This window comes from Uloborus diversus, chromosome 2, assembly GCF_026930045.1.
Source record: "Uloborus diversus isolate 005 chromosome 2, Udiv.v.3.1, whole genome shotgun sequence".
Lineage (NCBI taxonomy): Eukaryota > Metazoa > Arthropoda > Arachnida > Araneae > Uloboridae > Uloborus > Uloborus diversus.
The window spans coordinates 193,324,172-193,344,980 of record NC_072732.1 but is presented as its reverse complement, the minus strand read 5'-3'; the positions used below and the strand labels follow the sequence as shown (position 1 = coordinate 193,344,980).

General features: G+C 34.6%; 2 protein-coding genes across 2 annotated transcripts in view; both read left to right on the top strand.

Annotated features, from left to right (window-relative positions):
• LOC129216743 (uncharacterized) overlaps nucleotides 1-13,837 on the top strand; it is a 47,278-nt gene extending 33,441 nt beyond the window's left edge. Inside the window, exon 2 of the mRNA XM_054850960.1 lies at nucleotides 13,784-13,837. Within this exon, the coding sequence (XP_054706935.1) occupies nucleotides 13,784-13,837 (54 nt within the window). The remainder of the gene's footprint in view (nucleotides 1-13,783) is intronic.
• A 3,861-nt stretch (nucleotides 13,838-17,698) lies between these two features.
• The window catches only part of LOC129217600 (WD repeat-containing protein 43-like), a 28,130-nt gene continuing 25,019 nt past the window's right edge, over nucleotides 17,699-20,809 (top strand). The window contains exon 1 of the mRNA XM_054851926.1: nucleotides 17,699-17,927. Within this exon, the coding sequence (XP_054707901.1) occupies nucleotides 17,742-17,927 (186 nt within the window). The 5' untranslated portion in view covers nucleotides 17,699-17,741. The remainder of the gene's footprint in view (nucleotides 17,928-20,809) is intronic.

Genomic DNA, 20,809 nt, shown 5'->3' with positions numbered 1-20,809 from the left:
ATCATCAATGTCGGGAAAATCTAAAACACAGAATATCAATATGTAAATAATCAACTTTTTAGCACAAATAGTTCTTGATAGTTTCATTTCAATATTTAATTGTTTAAAAAATAATCGACTCATTTTGAGTTTTTAATTAGACGTACCGAGTACTTGGCCAACTCACCAAGTACTCATACTTGGCCAAATTTTGATGTTGATGATGTACCCGGCTCAGTAGAGTACATAGATTTCTTTGACCCCCCCCCCCCCCCCTCCGGTTCTGTATGAATTTTTAAAATTTTTAACATAGTGTTATTTTATTTTAGAGCGTGCACCCTTCCCTTGCGAGGGTGCTATGTATGCCACTGACTTGGTCAATACCAGGTAGTTGTAAAAAATTAAATATTGTTCAATACACATATTTCAATGAATGAAAAAGTACAAAGTATTTGTAACGACAAAAAAAAAAAGATGGATGTCTTTACATAGATAAGATTACCGTTTGTGAATTGAAAAAACCATTGCTTGTGACGCCGAAACATGTGTCAGCAGTGCTCCAGAACATTTGTGTTTAAAAATACAAATGTTTATTTGTTGTTTATTTTGTATCATACACATTGTTTTATTTGCTTAAAAACATTATTCATGTTTGTCGGACGACTAGAACTATAATAGATTCATATAATTTTTTATTAATTCCAACTTGATTAACCATACCTTTTATTTGTTTTTAATCAAAAAAAAAAAATTTTCGTAAAATTTGACATAAACATAACATTTTAAATAAAATCGAATTTTAGCTGGAATTTGTTTTGAAAACTATTATGTGGAGGTCTATATAGCTATTCATATGAGTTCAAAATTTATCGAGTCCTATGTCAATGGTTCATTCAAAACATAATTGGTCGAGTACTCTGTACCCTACCAAAACGATATTTGGTACATCTCTATTTAATATTTCCTATGACTGTAAAACTTCAAAAATTAAAATACTGCAACATTTAATGTTTCCTTCCAAATATTATTGATCAACTTTTCTACTATTTACGAAATGGAGATATTTTCGGCAGCACATTTAATAGACAAAATTAGCAGTTAAATTGACTTTTGAACACTTGATAGTATGATACAAACTTATTTTTTTCTGGTTAATGTTTCATTTTTAAATGAATTAGTTATAGTAAAGTTAATGTAATATCAATGGGTTGTTAGACTAAAATCGAGTATTTGGTGCCTCCCTAGTTAAAAATCTATAAAAAAAATTTATAAATATTCAGTTGATTCTGTTTCAACATTACATTACCTGGTTTTTTCATAAATTTGAATATTAAAAAAAGCTAGCAAAGTACTTCAATGCAAAAAGCAATACAATCAACATGTGGCCAAAAAGGGGTTTGGATATTAACCCCATAAAAATTTTCCCCTAACATTCTGAAAAAGTATCACTGACACAAATAGTAATAATACATGAAATACACCGCCAGCTCAGTCATTTCCAGTCGAGGACTGCAGTTTCGTGCTTATTAGCACTCATCAGCCCGGCATAAGAAAGTGACTGAGCTGGAGATAGAAAACCAGTTAAGGAAGCCAAAAATAGTAATGTTTTATAACACAGTGGAATTGTTGGCTGAAATGGACCTTTTCTAACTGTTTTAGCTACATTTTGATTTTTATTTAAAATGCTATATAACTTTCTAGTAAGTAGTATTTGGGGCATTCCAAGGTATTTTTGGCATTTATGTAGAGTCCGTAACGTAACCTTTTTTGCCATAACTTTTTAATTTACTGTTTGATTAGCATATTATTTTATTTTGATATTTTCCTACCAACACACCAGCTCAAATTAAAATAATTTGCAAATCATGCGGTAAATTAAAAAGTTATGGCAAAAAAAGGTCACGTTACGGACTCTACAGAATGTCAAAAATACCGTGGAATGCCCCATTTATATTCTAATTATCATATCATTCGATTACTTAAACAATTATCGCTAATTTGAGCTTTCACCTACATATGCATATTTGTTTTACACGCAAAGTTCTGAAACCAAGTTTTGAAACCAAATATAATGCTAAAAGAAATTTAATTCATTTGAACTGAATTCAATTCATTTCAAATTAATATCCTGTTTGATTTCCAACTGCAATTTGACTATGACACGAAAAATTATTAGTTGCTATTGAGGCAAAGATATTGTGTTGATGGCATCTAGCTCTGAAAGCGCACCAAAATAAGAATTATATTTATTCTATCCTTTATAAAAAAATATTAAAAACAGAAAGTTTCTCTTGTTAAAGCCTCAATCACAAACAGAAAACGACATTTGATTAGCTATATTCATTTTCAGCAAGTCTAATAGTTTAAAAAATAACACCCTCGCTTGAATTGCCAGGCCCGGATCTATCTACCTATAGATCCTACAGCAAGGGGGGGGAGGGGCGGGGGCACGTCTCAGAGGAAACCACATCCCAAGAAACCAAATAAATAAAAAAATAAATTATTAAAATCTGAGATTAAGTCTTTTAACAGTTCAATATATTTTTCAATGTTTTGGTACAAATGTGAGAAAAATTTAAACTCATCACATATTACTAAAGCATATAAGCAAGGACGGTGGGGGAGGGGGGCAATGTAAAGTTATGACACACTTGTTTTCTTGCTGATATAACTTATTAATAAAATGAGTTTCTAAAAATCTGGATAAAAAACTCCACACAGCTACCCAAAAGCATTTAAACAAGCTAAAAACCTTTTAACAATAATAATAAATAAATAAAACATTTAAATAAATGAATTCGAAATTTAAGTAGAAATAATGAAGCAGTTAAAAACGTACAATTATCACTCTTGGACGGGGGGGGGGGGGGGGAATAGAGCAACTTAGTGGGCGGTTAGGGAGCCCTACAGATTTTTGGCATTGCGGCCCAAAATTTATACAGTGGCTCCCAAAAGTCTTCGTACACCTGCGACTTTCAACGAAATAGACCCCAATCAATTGGTTAGAATTAATATTTCGAAATAGGTATTTAATTATAAGATCTATGATCAATTTTTAACAAAACTACATGAAAAGTTTTTAAAAAATATTAAAACTTAATTTTTTAAAAATCAAAAACCAAAAAGTGTCGGAAATTTTATCTCACAAAAGTCTTCGTACACTTTCTAAAATGTCTATATATTATTGAATAATCTAACTTTTGATTAAGTTATTAATTAGTAGAATATCATACAATATTCATAACACCTTTTAAACGTCTGGGAAAAGATTTCATTCTTTTTCTTTCTTTTTTTGCGTAATTTCTGAGTAAGTGTTCTACCACACTTCGAGTCTTACTGTTTCTAGCTCTATTTTTGTTTTAAAGCCCTATTTTCGTAATCTAGCCTCCAGATAACTTTAAATACGTTACATTAAGTTAAAACCTGGAGATTTAGGGGGTATTTTCGAAACTTTAGGACAATTTTCGTGGCACTAGACGCAAATGTTGAAAACCGTGTGCTTCTTATCGTTATCTTGATGAAAAACAAAGATGTTTCCAATAACCAAATTTTTGGCTAAGAGTTCAAAATTGGTTTTTAAAATATTTAAAGGAACAGCATGATTCATTATTTCATCAAAAAATTACAAACTACCTAGTCCTGATGCTGATATGCACCCTCACACTAAAACACCTTCACCGTCCTGATTAACTGATCCAACTAAGTTCTTAAGATTAATTTCCTAATTTTTTCTTCTAATTACAGTTATACAACAATTTAACCAAAAATGTTAAATTAATTTTTATCTGTAAGTAAGACGTGATTCTAAAACGTTTTTAACTTATTTATAATTGATTTTGCGACGAAAAGCGTAAGCTTTCTGTTTTTCGCACGACCAAGAAAATTTCTGCGGGAAGAGGTCCCATTTAATCCAGCTAATCGGAGAACTTGGCGAACAATTTTAGGTGAAAATTAAATGTAATATGTTTCATTTAACTCTGCAGAAACGTTTACAGCACTCAAATGTGTATTTTTCATAATTTTTTTAACTTTAAATCTCCGATCACGTTTTGTCAACTTTGCCGGTTGACCTTTTTTTACCTTGTTTTCGGTTCGATTCCTTTCTTTAAAGCATTTTATCAAGCACTTTACTATACAAACAAATAAATTAACTAATTTAGAGACATTTCAATTCAATTTACCACTACTGTGGGGAAAAAATTCAAATTTTGAATGGTGTTTTCTGTTTTTTACGAATACCAGCCATTTTACACTAATAAGCACAATATTAAGGAATAAATAAACAAAAAATTTAAGCCAAATGACTTAAAAGGGTCAACACAATACAAAAATATTAATAAAACCGCATTTGATAATTTTAATCATGAATTTATTCGAAAATATTTGTGTGTACGATGACTTTTGTGGCGTGTTATTTCTCTGTATCTTCGTTTTCTGACCCATTTCAAAAAGAAGATCCGTCAATATTTTGAAAAAACCAATAGGTTGTATTAAGAATGATATAGGAATGATGTGAAAAAATATTGGACTTCATATTCGAATTCAGTTTCGAGTTATTTTGGTTTTACTAAAAAATTTCAAAGTGTACGAACACTTTTGGGAGCCACTGTAGATCCAGGCCTGTGAATTAAAAATGAAAATAATCGAATTCTATGATACAGAATATTTTAAATTTCATAACATAAGGAAAATATCTTCATCGATAGAGAAATTTAAAAGGTTCGCTCAAATATAAATTATTTCAAATAAAGAATTAATATTTGAACTATTCAATTTGAATAATTTAATTTATAGATTATTTCAAGTAATAGAAACAAAAATTTATTCTTTAGCATACGAATTTCTATTATCATTTTCAACAATGACAACTTTTTAATAAAACGAAATTACACTGTTTTTATTAAAATTTTTCAACAAAAACCTTTCTCAAGGCTTATTGGAAAGTTAACAAAAGGAACATTTTTGTCTCGCTACTGTAAAATCAATTTACGTAACAACTTTTAATATGGAAATGCCGTGGTCTCAACCCCGATTTGACTTCCAAAACAATCCTTAAGAGGTTTAATGCAAATCTTTTTCAGTAAGCCCAAATAAAAGTACGTTTGAAGCTTCGCATAAGCCCTGTTATGTTCCTGCACAATACAAATAGAAGCTTTGTTTTAATACAAATTCAAATATGGCGGCGTAAACTCATCTTCGAATTTAAGAAACTTTTTTTTGTTTTCAATCTATATTACGTACTGGTTTCAAGTAAAGAGGAACAATACATATTTATGGAATCAAATTATAAAATAAGTACTCACCCAATAACCATACGGATAAATTAGTCCTGCTGAAGATTATTTTTGAAGTCCCGAATTCACATTACCGATTTCAGCAGCAGCTCTCCGGCAGGCTGGGTTTATCTTTGGCGGGCTAGACGGTGAAGAACGATAAAAGTGTCAACTACGCATGCGCGCGCCGCCTTGAGAGAAAGTTTCCGTCTTTTTGCGAGAAATGACAGATAAATACGATTTTTCGAAAGACAGATATTTTTCGTAGCAAAATGAGGGAAAATTTAGCGTATAAAAAGGGATTTTTTTGACAGTGTACCTCACACACACACACACAAATGATGTCACACTTTTTTTCAACATGCTCGCCTCACCTCCCCCATTTGTCCAAAGTGTCATACTTCACCTTACCTGCCCCCTCTTCTTGTTACGTGTCACGCAGTTTTTTATAAGCATATTTTTATAAAAAGATGTGTGATGTCTCTCTTTTTGCTACCCACTCCTTCCCCAAATGATGAGCGATATATCCTGTTACAGCTTGTCGAGTCAAATTAGCCAATGCTACTCAATTGTGAAGACAGCTTCGTATGACAACAGGTCAAAGAGTCTCAAGCGAAACAGAATCAAAATTGGCTTTATCATGGATATCTGCATATACATTGCACATAAGCCAATTTTATGTATTGTGGTATTCTGCTGAAAACAACATTGCAAATCTTCAGACCCTTTTTGAATACATTTTGAACACAGAAACTTGTTTTCGTTTTTTAGAACATTGAAGTTTCCTTTTGGGGGATAGTTTTCAAAAGATTTTTTAAGTTTACTTTTCGAATACTGATAAAAGTTCCCTTTTTTAGAACACATTTTTGGGCCATTTATGGAAGATTTGTTTGGTGTGCCATTAGTTTTTCCTGTTAATTTTACTGAAATCTCGCGGAGTAGCTGTCAATCGCCCCCGGCTATGGATGGTCTTCGACCAGAGAAGGCCACTCTGTTTTGGCGGCATTCGCAACACTGACCGGTAGCGATTCATTGCAACAAAATTTATAATTGTATCATGTTGAAAGGTTATATGCACCGGTAGTAATAAAACCTGTTGAAATTACACTCTAATTTTTTGCCAAAACTGCGGAGTAAGAGTCGCAGTCGCAGAGTAGGAGTCCAACTAATTTTCGGGTACAGTCAGATTCGGAGTCGAAGGCTCTAAAATTCTAGGAGTTGGAGTCTGGCGTTAGTTGTCAAGAGTTATTTCCAACAAAATTTATTTGAAGTAAATCCGCCTTTAAATTCGGGATCAATATTGACTTTTAGTTTCACCGTAGGTTTTAATGTTAAGGGGTTTGATCTGTTCAAAATTGAACGGAAAATTGTTCAAATCAAAAAGATATTTTCTATACATCGTAGCCTCAGAGTAACAAAAAGACATCTACTCCCAGAAATAACACTAAGATATCCTACTGTTGCTCCGAGGCGACAACATGCTCTTCTTCAAAAACTTTTTCCTACAAAGTTCGTTTGAAGCAAATTCGCCTCTAAGTGCGGGATTCATATATTTCCTTGAATTTCCCCTTATGTGTTAATTTTACATTTATTAAACTGTTCAAAATTGAACGAAGAATTGTTCAAATCAAAAAATGAAAGGTGGGAAAGGTGTCCTCGCCGAGATCTTTCGAACAAAAAATAAATTTCAAATCGGACTATTCACTCAAAGTTATTCAGGAGCGGGACAGACAGATAGATGGACAAACATTTTTCTGCATCTATCTCAATACTCTACGACAACTTCGATTTTTTTTTTGAGCAATCACATTGCTTATTGTTCTCATTTGACTGTTTTGAATTCCTATGATTTTATATGATCTCCCCCGACTGCTAGGCAGGTTTCACAGCGTCTGCCCATGCTGAGAAAGAGGGTGTCAATGAGTTGTTGAGGCATTGCTGCCCATTCGTCTTGCAGCGCCAATCGAATCGTTACTGGTGGTAAGGTACGAGCTGCCAAGCATCTACCTAGAAAATCCCATACATGCTAGATGGGATTGAGATCCGGAGATCGTGCCGGCCAATCCATATGTTCAATATCCTCACTCTCTAAGAGCTGTTCGGCAGCTACTGTGCGATGACATGGTGCATTGTCGTCCATGAAAAGGAACTGCGGATCCATAGCGTCTCTAAAAAGACGCACATATGGAAGAAGAATCTCGTTACAATAACGGGTCCCGTTGACTGAACCTGCGTCGAAGATGTGAAAGTCTGTACGACTACCAAGCATAATGCCTTCCCAAACGAGAACACCGCGACCTCCATACCTGTCCCTTTCAATGATGTTCGAGGGATAATTGCGGCTTCTCCGCTCTCTCCAGATTAGTATGCGATGAGAATCGCTACTCAGACTGAATCTGCTCTCATCTGTAAAGAGTACTCGTCCCCATTCATTGTCTCTCCAATTCCGGTGTTCCCGCCACCACAGAGAACGCCTTCTCCGATGGTCAGGCGTTAGAGGTACACTCCGTATAGGGCATCGTGCAAACAGACCACCACCGTCAGTCTTCTGGCCACGGTAAAACGCGATATCAGTCATCCAGTCGCCTGTGTCGTGTCTAGCGATTTCTCCCGCTGTCTGCCGCCTGTTTCTTCTTGCCTGTAAGACAAATACCGGTCATCTGCGGGTGTGGTTCCTCGTGGACGACCACTACTGAACCCCTGGATAGCTGTTCCTGTAGTTTGAAATTGTCTCCAAAGTCGTGAAACGATGCTGTGAGCAATTCCGAACTCTGCAGCCACACTTGTCACACTGCGGCCTTCCTCCAACTTCCCAATGATTCGACCTCGGGTAAAAGCATCCAGATGTCGTCTAACAGATTGATTATTCGCCATTTCTCGCTGAGGCAGCAACTCGGTGTGATTTTAACTGCTATACGGCGTGCAATCTCTTTGCCAGAAATACTGATCTTACACCGACAACATGCTTTATACTACTCAGACACTCCCCCATTACGTCTGCCTGCATATCTGCGCATGTGCTACCGTACATCACCTTACTTAATCTCTTGATTGGTCTTTCTGTCCGCTCTACCTCTTCGTTAAGCTGATATGCTAATTTTTCGACTTCGTCCTTAATTTTTGCACACCAGTGTATTTTGGCGTTGAAAATTCTCGGCTTTTGCTCCCAATTTTTTTCTTGGTTAAACATATTATCATTTCATTCTACGATAATATATTCAAGAAAGTATTGTGCATACTGTCTATTCCAACTAAATGCTGCTGTAAAATAAGATTAGTTAAATTAATTATTTTTAAACTGGGCAGAGATAAAGCACGAATTCTTCTACTAATGTTATTAAATCCTTTTTTCGAGCTTAAGGGGAAAAAACATATTTTTACAAATTTACACAAAACAATTACAAACGAGGAAACAATTTCTGTTGCTGACACATCGAATGCGGCAATAAATACTCATAACAAACTGCCCATGTTTACCAACATACACATGTGGAACGCAATGTTTAACCTTTTTCTTTAATTTTATAAATCACCGCAAGGTAGCGTATTCGAGCACCGGAGTTGCGAATTCTCACTTGACCGCTATTGACGTTCCGGTTCCCTTTTCAATGTTTCCTCGTAAGGATCATCTCTAGTAATATATAAAGCAACACCTCATCCATATTTGTTGTATTTCAATTGTTAAATTTATTTATTTATTTCATTTTACACAAACTGCCGAATGGAAACACCTCATTGTTGAAACGTAAAAGACGCACGTGATCGAGTTCGATAGATTTTTAATTTGATTCAGCGACGACTTCTTGAGGTGTAACAATGTTATGTGTGATGTTAATAAAGTTCGATTGATTTTTTATTATGTAATGGAGTCAATTTTATATACGAAATTAGGGAATTGGTACCTTCCCGACTTCCTGCTTACCTTAGGTTGGTTTATACCTTATAGTTTTGTCATGCTTCGATGAAAACTAACCGATGAAGAACATGCTATCGCACTATTAACGTGCTAAGATGCTATCACAATTCGGATTGCCAGCATTCGAATGAAAAAGGCCCGAAGGGTCCATCGCCAGACGCAGATGCTTTTTTTTTCCCCGCAGTTTTTTAAGATGCATAAGCCTTTTTTCATGCTTTTTTCTTCTCTCCCTGACTTTACTGGAAAAGTAGGCTAAAAACTGCCGCATAATACACTTTTTAATACCAAAGTTTTTACGAAACTCTTTTATACTATATTTTTTTGCTTTCATTATGTTAGTTACCGATTCTATCTAAGAACTTATGGATGAATTGCCTGTACCATTAAACTTTAAATCAGGGAATTGAATTAGATATATTCTCTTATATTGATTTCTCTCCCATGATACTCCTAAGGAAACAAAAATTATTTTCTTCAAATATGCTAATATGCTGTGTATTTTTTTTAAATAAAAGTTTAATAAAAAAGTTGATATCTACTTTTTGAAGTTAAATTACAGTTGTAAATACTTTTTCTCTTTGGGTAGGGAGGGGGGGGGAGCTTGCTACTAAAATCCACTACATTTAAACCTGGTGAAACAATTATAATAGTAGGTGTGCACCACATGCCAATGCTACTACCAGGGCCGGATTTACCTATAAGCTAAACAAGCTATAGCTTAGACCCTCGCCATGGTGGGGACCTTTAACTCATGAAAAACTGCATGATTCGTTCCTAAAAAAAATAACAAGTGCTTAAAAAAATTGAATGTCATTTTCAAGTGCTCGGAAATTTGGAAACGTGTGGCTAAAAACATTGAATTTTAAAATTTCTAAGAAATAGTAGGGATGGGAGGAGGAATTCCAAAATATGTAAAATTCAGCTCCTTGCTACATCCTTCATTATAAAATGTAAAAGTCATGTATCACAAATTTCATATCTGCCTATTTATTTAATCCCGAATATGGAATTTCGGTAATTCTTTCGTGTAACTTGTTTTTATCTTGCTTATTTCAATCTGTTTAGCACGAGAAAAAAAACATAATACACTACCTCCATTCCTTTTCGTTTTCTGCACTACTCGTAATTCAAAAAAAAAAAAAAAATTGTTGTAACGAGAAGTCTATTGTTGAATTTTTTTCTTTTAAGCTTAAAATAGCTGTTTCTTACAAAGTTAGAACAATATTATAAAAATATACAATAAAGTAAAATGTAGTGCCTTAAATAATTTTAATTCGTCCTTGAAAATAATCAGATGAATCTTTACAGCTAGCTCCTGAGTAAAGCGTGCTTCAGTTTTATTTTTTATCAAGTACTTATAAAAATAATGAATTATTCAAATGGGCAGTATGTTACTCTCTGGATGCCTATTTTCTAAATCTATGACCCCTTCTTTTACAGCATTTTTTACCATTGATCACTTTACATACATATAAATTCATTGTTATATTTATCGGTGGGTTAGAGGGGTGATCAAAAACTAATTGCATCAAAATCGATGCGAGCAAGTAATAAAACATTAACCCTTTTTTTTTCTCTGTCGACTATCATTAATTTTTCTACCTAAAAACAATTTTTACTGAGTATTCGATTAATTTGCCAAAAAGTACACAACCTTTTAAAAGTTTTTATTTGCCTGTTTTTTTTCCCTCGATGTTTTTGTAATTTCAATTGCCCCTCTTCTAAATTCCCTTCGATACAAAACAGATTACAGAACGAACAGAAAAATAAAGCATGACTTTTTTAGCACATGAAAAAGAAAAGCAAAGTGTGACACAAAAAAAATAAATAACTAAAATAAAAATTAAAAAATTATCTATTTCTCCACTCATATAAAAATTGTCAGGAAGGGCTCTTACTCAGTGCCTTCTCATGTACGCATAATTGATAAGCTGCACCATGTATTTTCAGCATATCACATGCACTATTTTCAGCATTTTTAATGCAATCGTAAGTCGATTGTAATTCTACAACGCATATTCATCATTTAGGGCCGGATTCAAGTGAAACACACACAATCGCAAAAAAGACAATCGCAATCGCCGAGATTTGCAATCGCTGTTGGCAGTCGAATTCAAGTGAAACAATTTGGACAATCGCAAGTGAGAAGTCGGGGTAGGAGCTACTGGTCGATGATAATCGCATGTACTTGGAGCGATTAACTGATGTCAACCAATGAGAGAATTAGGTTTGAGCTCCCTGGGTTTGAGATGGTTAAAATCGTGATGCAATATTTGTTTTGATGTTGAATTCATGTTCGCTCGCGTAATGGATATATTCAGTGCTATTTTTTTTTTCAACTTTCAGTTCTACAGTTGGAAAAGAAAGCAAACTGGATAAAAAATGTTGCCGTTTAAGAAATGCTCTATATGTTCCACATGCACATTGTATTTGTTTTGAATAAAACGCATGATGTTTAAAGGAAAATTACGATTTGATAATCATCCGATGAGAATGAATCTGATGAGGATTAAAGATTTTCAAATAATTTTCTCACAACAACAATTGAATAATACTTAGAGAATTTTGAATTTAAACTGCCTATTGTAATATCTGTTTGATTTGAACATGTTTTTTTTTCCCTACGTTGAATACATTTGCACAAGTAATAAGTAAAAATATGTTTACTTATGAGCAAAATGAGAGTTTTTGTTAATAGTTTGGGTTATGTACAAGTTTAAATTCAAAAGTTGGAGCCAATTTCTAGAATAGTTACAAATAATCACATTGATAAGATACATCCAGTTTTGAAATGCTGATACACATTGTGCAGAGATAAGTTCTTTTTACTTCAACTGAACATTTTTACTGTATTTTACTTATTTTAGTTCATCTAGATCATAATAGGTCTCTTTGATTTCGTTTAAACAGGTGTGATTGCAGTATATCTTCTTTGTTATTAAGGGAAGTCAGTTGTTTTTTCATCAGTAAAATGTAAACTAATTTCTTGTTACCCTGAAATAAGTGTAGCTTCAAAAAAGAAATTTTATTCAAATACAAAATTATAAAACTAATTACACCTACATGTACTGTAATACGAACAATGAAAGAACACAGTATGAGCAGGGCCGGGCCCGAATCTATCGATTTTGAGGCCCCCTGTCAAAAATCAGCACGGCGGCTAACTGCCTACTAAATTTCTATGTCACTAAGGGCCGGGGGGCACTTTCAGTGGCATGCCCCCCTCCCCACACACACTGCAGGGTCTGCGAGTATGTAGATCCGGGCCTGACCAAGGCCGCACAGAGGGTAGGAAAGCAGGGGCAGGGCCGTCCGATGAGACTGACCATGTTATCTTTCCTTTTATTAAAAATGATAGGAATGTGTTAGTATTTTAAATTAAATCTGTACTAATAATAAAGCTGAAAGTCTCTCTGTCTGGATCTCTGTGACTTGCATAGCACCTAGACCATTTGGCCAATTTTCATGAAATTTAGCAAAGTTTGTAGCATGAGGGTGTGCACCTCGAAGCGATTTTTCAAAAATTCAATTTTGTTTTTTTCTATTCCAATTTTCAGAAAATTTCTCCGAACAAATTATCACAATGTGGAATAGTAAATTACGAAATCATCATAACGCGGAAGTGTGACATGGGCAAGTGAATTGGCGAGAAATTCACCATACATTACTTAAATATAAAGGCGAACCAAAAGACCTTTTAATTTTTTACTATGGGCAAAGCGGTGTGGGTACCACTAGTACTGAATAAAAGTAAAAAGAATAAATTTTAATGCAGCTAAAGCTCAGTTTAGAGCTCGCTGTCATGTCTTCACTCCCGCCCGGCGGGGGATGCCCTGCTCATCCTTCTCTTTGGACCGCCATGTGGCAGGCAAAAACTCTGAAGCTGGCTCACAAGGTGCCTGCTAGACCTGGAAATGGACACACAAGAGATGTTTTTGGGCATTGTAGCATAACGAGAATTTTTTTATGTGGAGGTGAAGGTTTATTTATAACCGGGGTTGCAGTGTCAGGCCAATTTTAGGTTAGAAGATACAAGTTGGAAGCTTTGAAATTCTAGAATTTGGAATCATTTTCCCTCAAGACTGTAGCTGTGTCAGGGATACGGAGTAGTAGTGAGAATTGGTTTGGTTTTGGGGTAAAGGCAGGGCAGCTGAGAGCCAAGGAAAACCTGTTGTTAGTTTGGTCCCCAGCCCCCACTCTCCTCATAAAACTCTGAGCTGTGACCCCTAGTTTTCGACTAGGCTGGCATGGTCTCTCGTTGGCCCTGCGTAAACAAGTCTGAGATTTAAGAATTCAAATGCATTGCTGTAATACAATTTTCCCATCACTGCCGCACGTAAAGGCATACATTAGCTTTAAAACCAGCCATGTACTTCATGTAGTATTACAGAGCTACATGCTGTATAACCCGCCACAAGTCGAACCGCACCATGCTGCGGACACTCACTGGTGAGATAAATTTACTTTGTCTGCCAGTTTGTTGGCGCTCTCAGCTCCAATGAGTTGATATCTGCCTCCAGCTCGGTTGTTCACACTATTTCAGACTGATCAGTTCTAATAAGAACAAAACTGCAGTCTTTGGATGTGATAACCGGACTGTCTGGTACCATTGCAGGTTATTCTCTCGTACATCAAGTGCCGGATCCAGGGAGAAGGAAGCATGTTGTAATATAACTAGATGCAAAACTCAGCTGCAGCAAACCGACTGTGCGAATTTTGAAGTAAATGGGCAAAAACATAGCCAACGAGGATACAATGCTGTTTCCATCCTATCAGAAGCTACGGCAGAAGTTGTTTGTGCACGTATTGTTCGAGCACTTGTCTATTTACTAAAAGGTCTCAATTACCTACAGAACCGTTTCTTGTAGTATATCTGGTTAATCCAGTCAAATTTGCTTATAACTAGCCCTGTTTTAACGAGAACTTGGATTTAGCGAGGGAATCAAAAAGCTTTGGCTGGTACAATGTTAAGCCTATAAGAACGTAACTCGCCTTATCGAGCAAACCCCGCTTCAAGCGAGCAATATTTTTGTCATTCATAAAATTTCTGTCAATTTCCACTGCAGAAAACATTATTCTATTTCTCAAAAAATTTCATTAACATTTTGAATTAAAAAAAAAAGACATAAATCCTGAGAAAAAGTGAAGACACAGCCTTTTTTTAAAAAATTCGTGGAGTTTAGGAGAATTTAGAAATTATATTTGTTGAAGCGAATGTTAAATCATTTCTGAGATATACTCCCGACGATATTGTAGCTCTAAGTCTTAAGCCTTGGACATACTGTCAGACCGGCTTAATCGAATATCGTCGATTCCAAGAAATATTATACCTTTTTAAATTTACAACTTGTCTTAAAATATAATAATAAAAAAACAAGTTTTTAAGGAAAATAATTAGTCTTATTTCTTAAGTTTTAGAAATAAGCTAAATAAACAACAAAATAGTTTCTTATATAAACAAGTATATTACAAGTACGTATGAAAATTATAAAAAGTAGCTTACAACTTCAGTTATGAAACCTTTATTTTTGGCACTTTTTTTCAGAACAACATTGTTTTTTGAAAAATTCCGTAATAGGCGATTGCTCGCTCAAGATCTTTTGGGAACACTTTCTGATACCCTTTTCCCCCTCCTTCTCACTGTATCTTACATTAAATATTTGTCAATTTATCATCGTCTAAATTGCGTACAGTATTTATTTGTGTTATTTAATCAGGTTATCAACTGGGCTATTTTTTTAAATGTAAAGACAGTTGGAAATAAATATTACTTTATAGTTTAACTCAATGCTTGCTTGCGACCAGCTCAACCAGTTAACGGATCATGTGCTTTAATCAACCAATCAACAGCTTAAAATGGTAACCGAAAGATGATAGAATGCTGCAGTTAGTAACCGGTTACTCACCGGTCGACCGGTGAGGTTCGTCGAACGCAAACAATAAGTGTTCTTACTTAATTTTTTTCTAATGAATTCAAAATGTTTCTGATTAAAATTATTTGTGAAAGCTGATTAATATTTTCTGATTATCCGGGGAAATTATTCGATTAAGCGAGGATCTTTAGCATTGCATCTATGGGGAAATATTCGGTTCCAGTAGGTTTTATTCGTATAAATGGGTTATTCGTTTATCCGTTACTCGATTAAGCGGGGCTTACAGTATTCAATAGTTTCTAAAGTGCAGAAAAAATTCGAACTATTTTGAGCCGCAGATGCCATTGGCAATGTTTTTCATACCACGAAATCCTTGAAAAAATAACAAGAAAGAGAGAAATAAGACAGTTCAAAGCAAATAGCTAACTTTGGTGTTATATTGAAATATAAAAATAACTCAGTATGTATAAATTTTCATGATTTTTTCCACAAACTCTTTTTTTTACAAGCACTCTGTTATATATAACAAGCAAATGCTGCAGTCTCATTACGCTTGTTTTTAGTGAGTTGGACTGTACTACATATATGGGAGCAAGCCCTTGCTACAGGCGGCAACTTCTGAAAGGTGGCAAAATTCACCATAATTATTTTCTTCAAATTTATTCAAACTTGATATAAAACCTTGAAGGTAGATGGGTAAGGACTAGTGATGGGCATAATCGAATCACTCGAGAACTCTTATTGTCACGAATTCTCGGTTATTGATTGACTCACCTGGAGTTCTCGATTTCAAAAGATCTAGATTATCAAAAGGTTTTAATAATGTCCATTACTAGTGAGGGCATCAGTTTCAACATTTGCCACAAAAATATAAAAATAACAGAAAAATTAAACATCTGGCACTGCTCGCTTTTCACTATCACCCCCTCCCAAACCAGTATTAAACGACTGAATTCGAAATTTGCCCTCCTTGTCTGACTACGTTTTGTATATGCACCTTTGTGAAGTACTGCCATTATTTTTTCCTCTTTGGAAAAAAAAAACAATGGGATTTGGATCGTTATTGAGCAATCACGATTGCTTATTGCTTTCATTTGACCGTCCTTGATGTTGTGGTTCCTTTTTCAGCTTGGACCAGGGACACCAGCACCACCGGCCTGTGCAGGTGCGGCTCCGAGCAATGCCCCCTAGAATCCGTTTCTCCAGGTCAGAGGCGTCCATGTCCTACACACACACACGCACACGTCTACACTCATACACCCAGGTTTACGCACACATACAAGCCTACACATGCACGCACGCCTACACATACCTGCACACACACAACTATACATCTGTAACCGGCCAGGAGGTGGGGTAGGCTTGGGGGGACAGGAGCTGTTTCTAGAAACAATAGCCCCCAATGAGTAGGGTCCTGTCGCAACTCGTGATTGCGAAAAACATAATTTGAATTCAAAATTTCAGAATTCAAATTAATTATCTTTTTTTTTTCATTTATTTACAGCGAAATGTTTCTGCCAATTACTTTTTTAAAATCATGTGTATGCAGCACAAATCTGTTACTGTAAAACACCAAAAGTAAAGAATGTTGACTTTTACTGACGATTCACCAGAAATATTAAATTCATCACTGATGCCTTTGGTATGTGTATGTTAATATGCACTGACTAGTGTCGACATTTACCAGATTTCAGACTTTCACAGTTTAACTTTTAATGGGAGTACAATGCATGTCATAGTAGGAACTTATGCCGGGGGCCATGTAGCTAAGTTTGATGCATTTTGTTATTGTACCATAATACGCAAGTAAAGGCAATTTTAGCAAATAATTAAAAAATAGTAGCCTAGATTTGAGATTTTATATTAGTAAGATAGTGAACGTTAAACAAATTTACTCACTTTCAACAGTCCCTTTTCTTTTTCTTTCTCAACTAGTATAATACTAACTAGTAAAATTACAACAATGAAGAGAATTTAATTATAATTTCTCATCACAGTCGTAATTCAACTTGTACTGTTGTTCAGCCGTTGTATTGAGTCATAATTAAAATAAGTACTGCATTTGTGGATGAAAACAATGTTAAATTGAAGAAGTATCGCATATTTTAAGTAAATAAAACCAATTATACTTCCAATTTAAAATGAAGTCTACTGCAAAAATGCTACGGTAAACAAAACACGAGTCTTGCATTGAGTTGCCAATTTAGAATTGAAAATTTTCAACAATAACATTCCATTAATTCTAAAATCAACTTTGCATTCAAAACTGACGCCATTAATGTTTTTCTGCACTTGCGAGGGATTTTCCAGACTTACAGGAGCTCGAGAGCAATTGCAAATTTTGCGAGGGAATCGGGACTGAAGACAATCGCAATGTTACACTTGAATTCAAATTGGGGAAATAGCGATCGCATCGGTGCATTGCGATCGGCCGTGTTTCACTTGAATCCCTGTGTTAAAAAAAAACGAAGTATTAAGCGCATTTGTAATGCCACACACGCAATCACTAACATTGACGGGGACTCTGGTTAAATGAGCGTTGCCACGCCGCGCCGTTGGAATGGGCCTTAGAGATACTCCATTAATTCCACTCTCTGAGAGTTTCGTATTTTCAGCTTTATTTATTACTAATAAGTAATGGCAACAAAACACCGGTTCTTTAAAAAATAATTTTTTCAGTCATTGAATGAATTGTAAACAATGAATAGCTTTAATAACATTGTAGAATTTTCCGAAAATGGTGAATATGTTGCTTATTCAAGTCCTGATGGTTGTCTAAAAATTTGGGAAGCATCTACCAATATCTTAAAACAGGAATATACACCAAGTGCTCATTTGTCGGCAACGTGTTCGTCACTTCGCTGGGGACCATGTAAACAAACTACTGTACGTGAACGATATATCATATGTTTCTTGCAAAAAGTATATTTTTGATGTACTCCTTGTTCCATACTCCTTTTCTAAGCTTTGTTGTTTATGTCGAACACTTTACAGTAGCGTCAAAATCGGCAATTTTTTCATCTAACACGTGGTTTCGCATATGATCTTCTGATTTTCTATTATTTATTGCACAATTAGATGCAGCAAAAATCGCACAAATGTGTACATTTTTAGGATTTAATTTAAAGCTGTGTTATGCAATTAAGTTAGACATATTGATGAAGTAAATTACGTTATATCTAACTTTTAACCATCTTTTTTCAGAAAGTGATGTAATTAAAATGAAATAATAAAGAAAGCAAGATTTTAACGCTGCATATTTGTGATGCATGAAAAGGTGTCTTTGTGAATAGCTTAGTGCAGGGCTTCTCGAACTTTATTATCAATGGCCTCCTTTCGAAATCATTGCGGACCCCTGTCATTATTAGAGTGTATATTTACCCACTGTCTGTTGTTCTTGAAAGGAAAGACTAGTACTCTGTATATATTCTATTTTAAAAAGGGGCGATAGGTTAAAAATTGATCCTTTCTGCTTGCATTTGTTATTGCTGTCTTTTTCGATGCTACTTTTGAAGAACTTGAACATGTTATTTTACCTTTTTTCTACTTCCGGGTTTCCGTCGCTATTTTGATAAAATCCGAGCAAACCTGATGCATGCACTAATTCACGGGAGGTTCTGAAAAAGAAGACTTACAACACGTATAATTAATAGAACTTGTTCAAATTAACAATTACTAATTGATGGGGAACATTTATATTTCAAAAAGCACAACATATGTAATTTGAAATGCTTAACTTTATTCTGGAGTACTGCTCCTAACAAATTCCAGAGCACAAAAATCAAATTGGTCAGACGGAAATGAACAGGACAGGAAACGATTCAAATGCAAAATTAAACATTGAATTACTAAATGAGAGTTTTAACTTGAACGATTTTAATACGTTGGGTTTAGCTTTTTGGATAGCTGGAGCCGAATAGGTTTTATCAGAATCTGGACAGAGCTTCAATATTTAGCTAAGTCAGAATCTAGACAGAGCTTCAGTATTTAGCTTAGTCAGAATCTAGACAGAGCTTCAGTATTTAGCTTAGTCAGAATCTAGACAGAGCTTCAGTATTTAGCTTAGCTGGAATCTAGACAGAGCTTCAGTATTAGTTCAGTGGCTACATAGGTTCAAAATCAAGATTCACAATGTAAGTTTTGGCAAATGAATAAACACCCTATTGCTTTTCAACAAGCAGTTGGTATTTTTTGTTTTTCAAACGAAGCTGAAAGCAATGACAAGTAACCTAGAAAGTAGATTTTAAAGGAGCAGTTTACAGTTATGCCTATCATTCAACGACGGCAGACTGCATGTATTTGTCGATGCAGAAAACAATTCTGCCACCTATTTGCAAGATCTTGCAGCATTGTATCTCGAGATATCTGGAAGTTGTGCTCAAGGAATAACTCCATTTTTCAAAAATAAAAAATGCCAAAGCATTGATTATGCATTATTTAACCTTTTTTTGAAAAAAATTTCCTAAATTTACAGCTGATTCCTTACCAGAAGGTAAAGGACCCCCAAGGAGCCTGTCCGCACAGTCTTGGATAATATAGACAAACATGCAAACAGTTTTTGCAAAAAATTTTTGGCTCTGCAGATTTTTTTTTTTTTTAACTACTAACGTTAATTCAAAAAAAAAAAAAAGGAGATCTAAAAAATGACTTTTTCTTGAAATCGTGATCATAGTACGCTAATTTCTTAAAGACAAAGGAATAAACTAATGCAAATGGAGACTGACTATAGGATTTTTTATTTTACACAGCCTGAACTGGGTCAGAGAAAAATTCAAGCTAGGTAAAATGGACAACTTTAGACTACAAAATGGTCTCTATTGGTAAATCCTGCTGTAAATTGAGTTTAAATGCGTTGGTGTTGAGAAAGAGAGAAAAAAAGCACAGATAATACGTGGCGGCATATAATATGCATGCTAATTTTAAACTTTTTTAACGGATAATATGCAGAAAAATACAGTATTTATATTTGCAGAAATACTTAATTTTAAATGAATAAAAAGTTTTTGTTGATTTGTTTACAAAATCAAATGTCTTCATAAAAGTTTCAAATAAAAAGCAGGTAGCTCATGTTTTATCAGCTCTACATGAAATTTTTCCCTGTAAAATGAAAATAATAATAATGATCATGTGATTGATATTGCGCAAAAGATAATGGTTAAGGCAGTTTTCTGCAGTTGGTGAAAACTAAGCATAAACTATATGTTTTTGCAGAAAAAAAAATTAAATGATTTTTAAGCATTTTCTCTCTCTCTCTCTCTCTTTTTTTTTTTTTTTGCCTTTTTCATATTTTAATATAAATTAAGGATGAATTAGGCAAAATAATTATTAGCAGAAAATTTTTCAGTTAGGATTAGTGTTCACAGAAAACTTTTCATTTTATCTCAATCTGGGTCCGCAGACCAGTTTAGAAAGTCCTTGTGTAAAGGCACTAAAAACACGGAATGGGGGGGGGGGGTTCCAGGTTTAAAGTAACTTTACATATTCATGGACAATATGCTTAAAATCCTTGGGTCCAAATTCTCCATGTTTCAGTTTCTGCAAGGACTTCAGAACTATACCTAAATTGTAGAGGAGGTATTTGTTATCTCTCAAGGCAAAAGCCAGAATTGTCTTATTTTCTTGGCCTCACCCCAGGCTTATCATTCTTACTATTCTTGTCAGCTTATCAGAATTATAAGGAGCTGAAAATTCAAATTTTTAGTCAGTCCCCAGTTGCTGGTATACACTTTTATTCGGTTCATATGTTAATAAATAGTATATGTTAATAA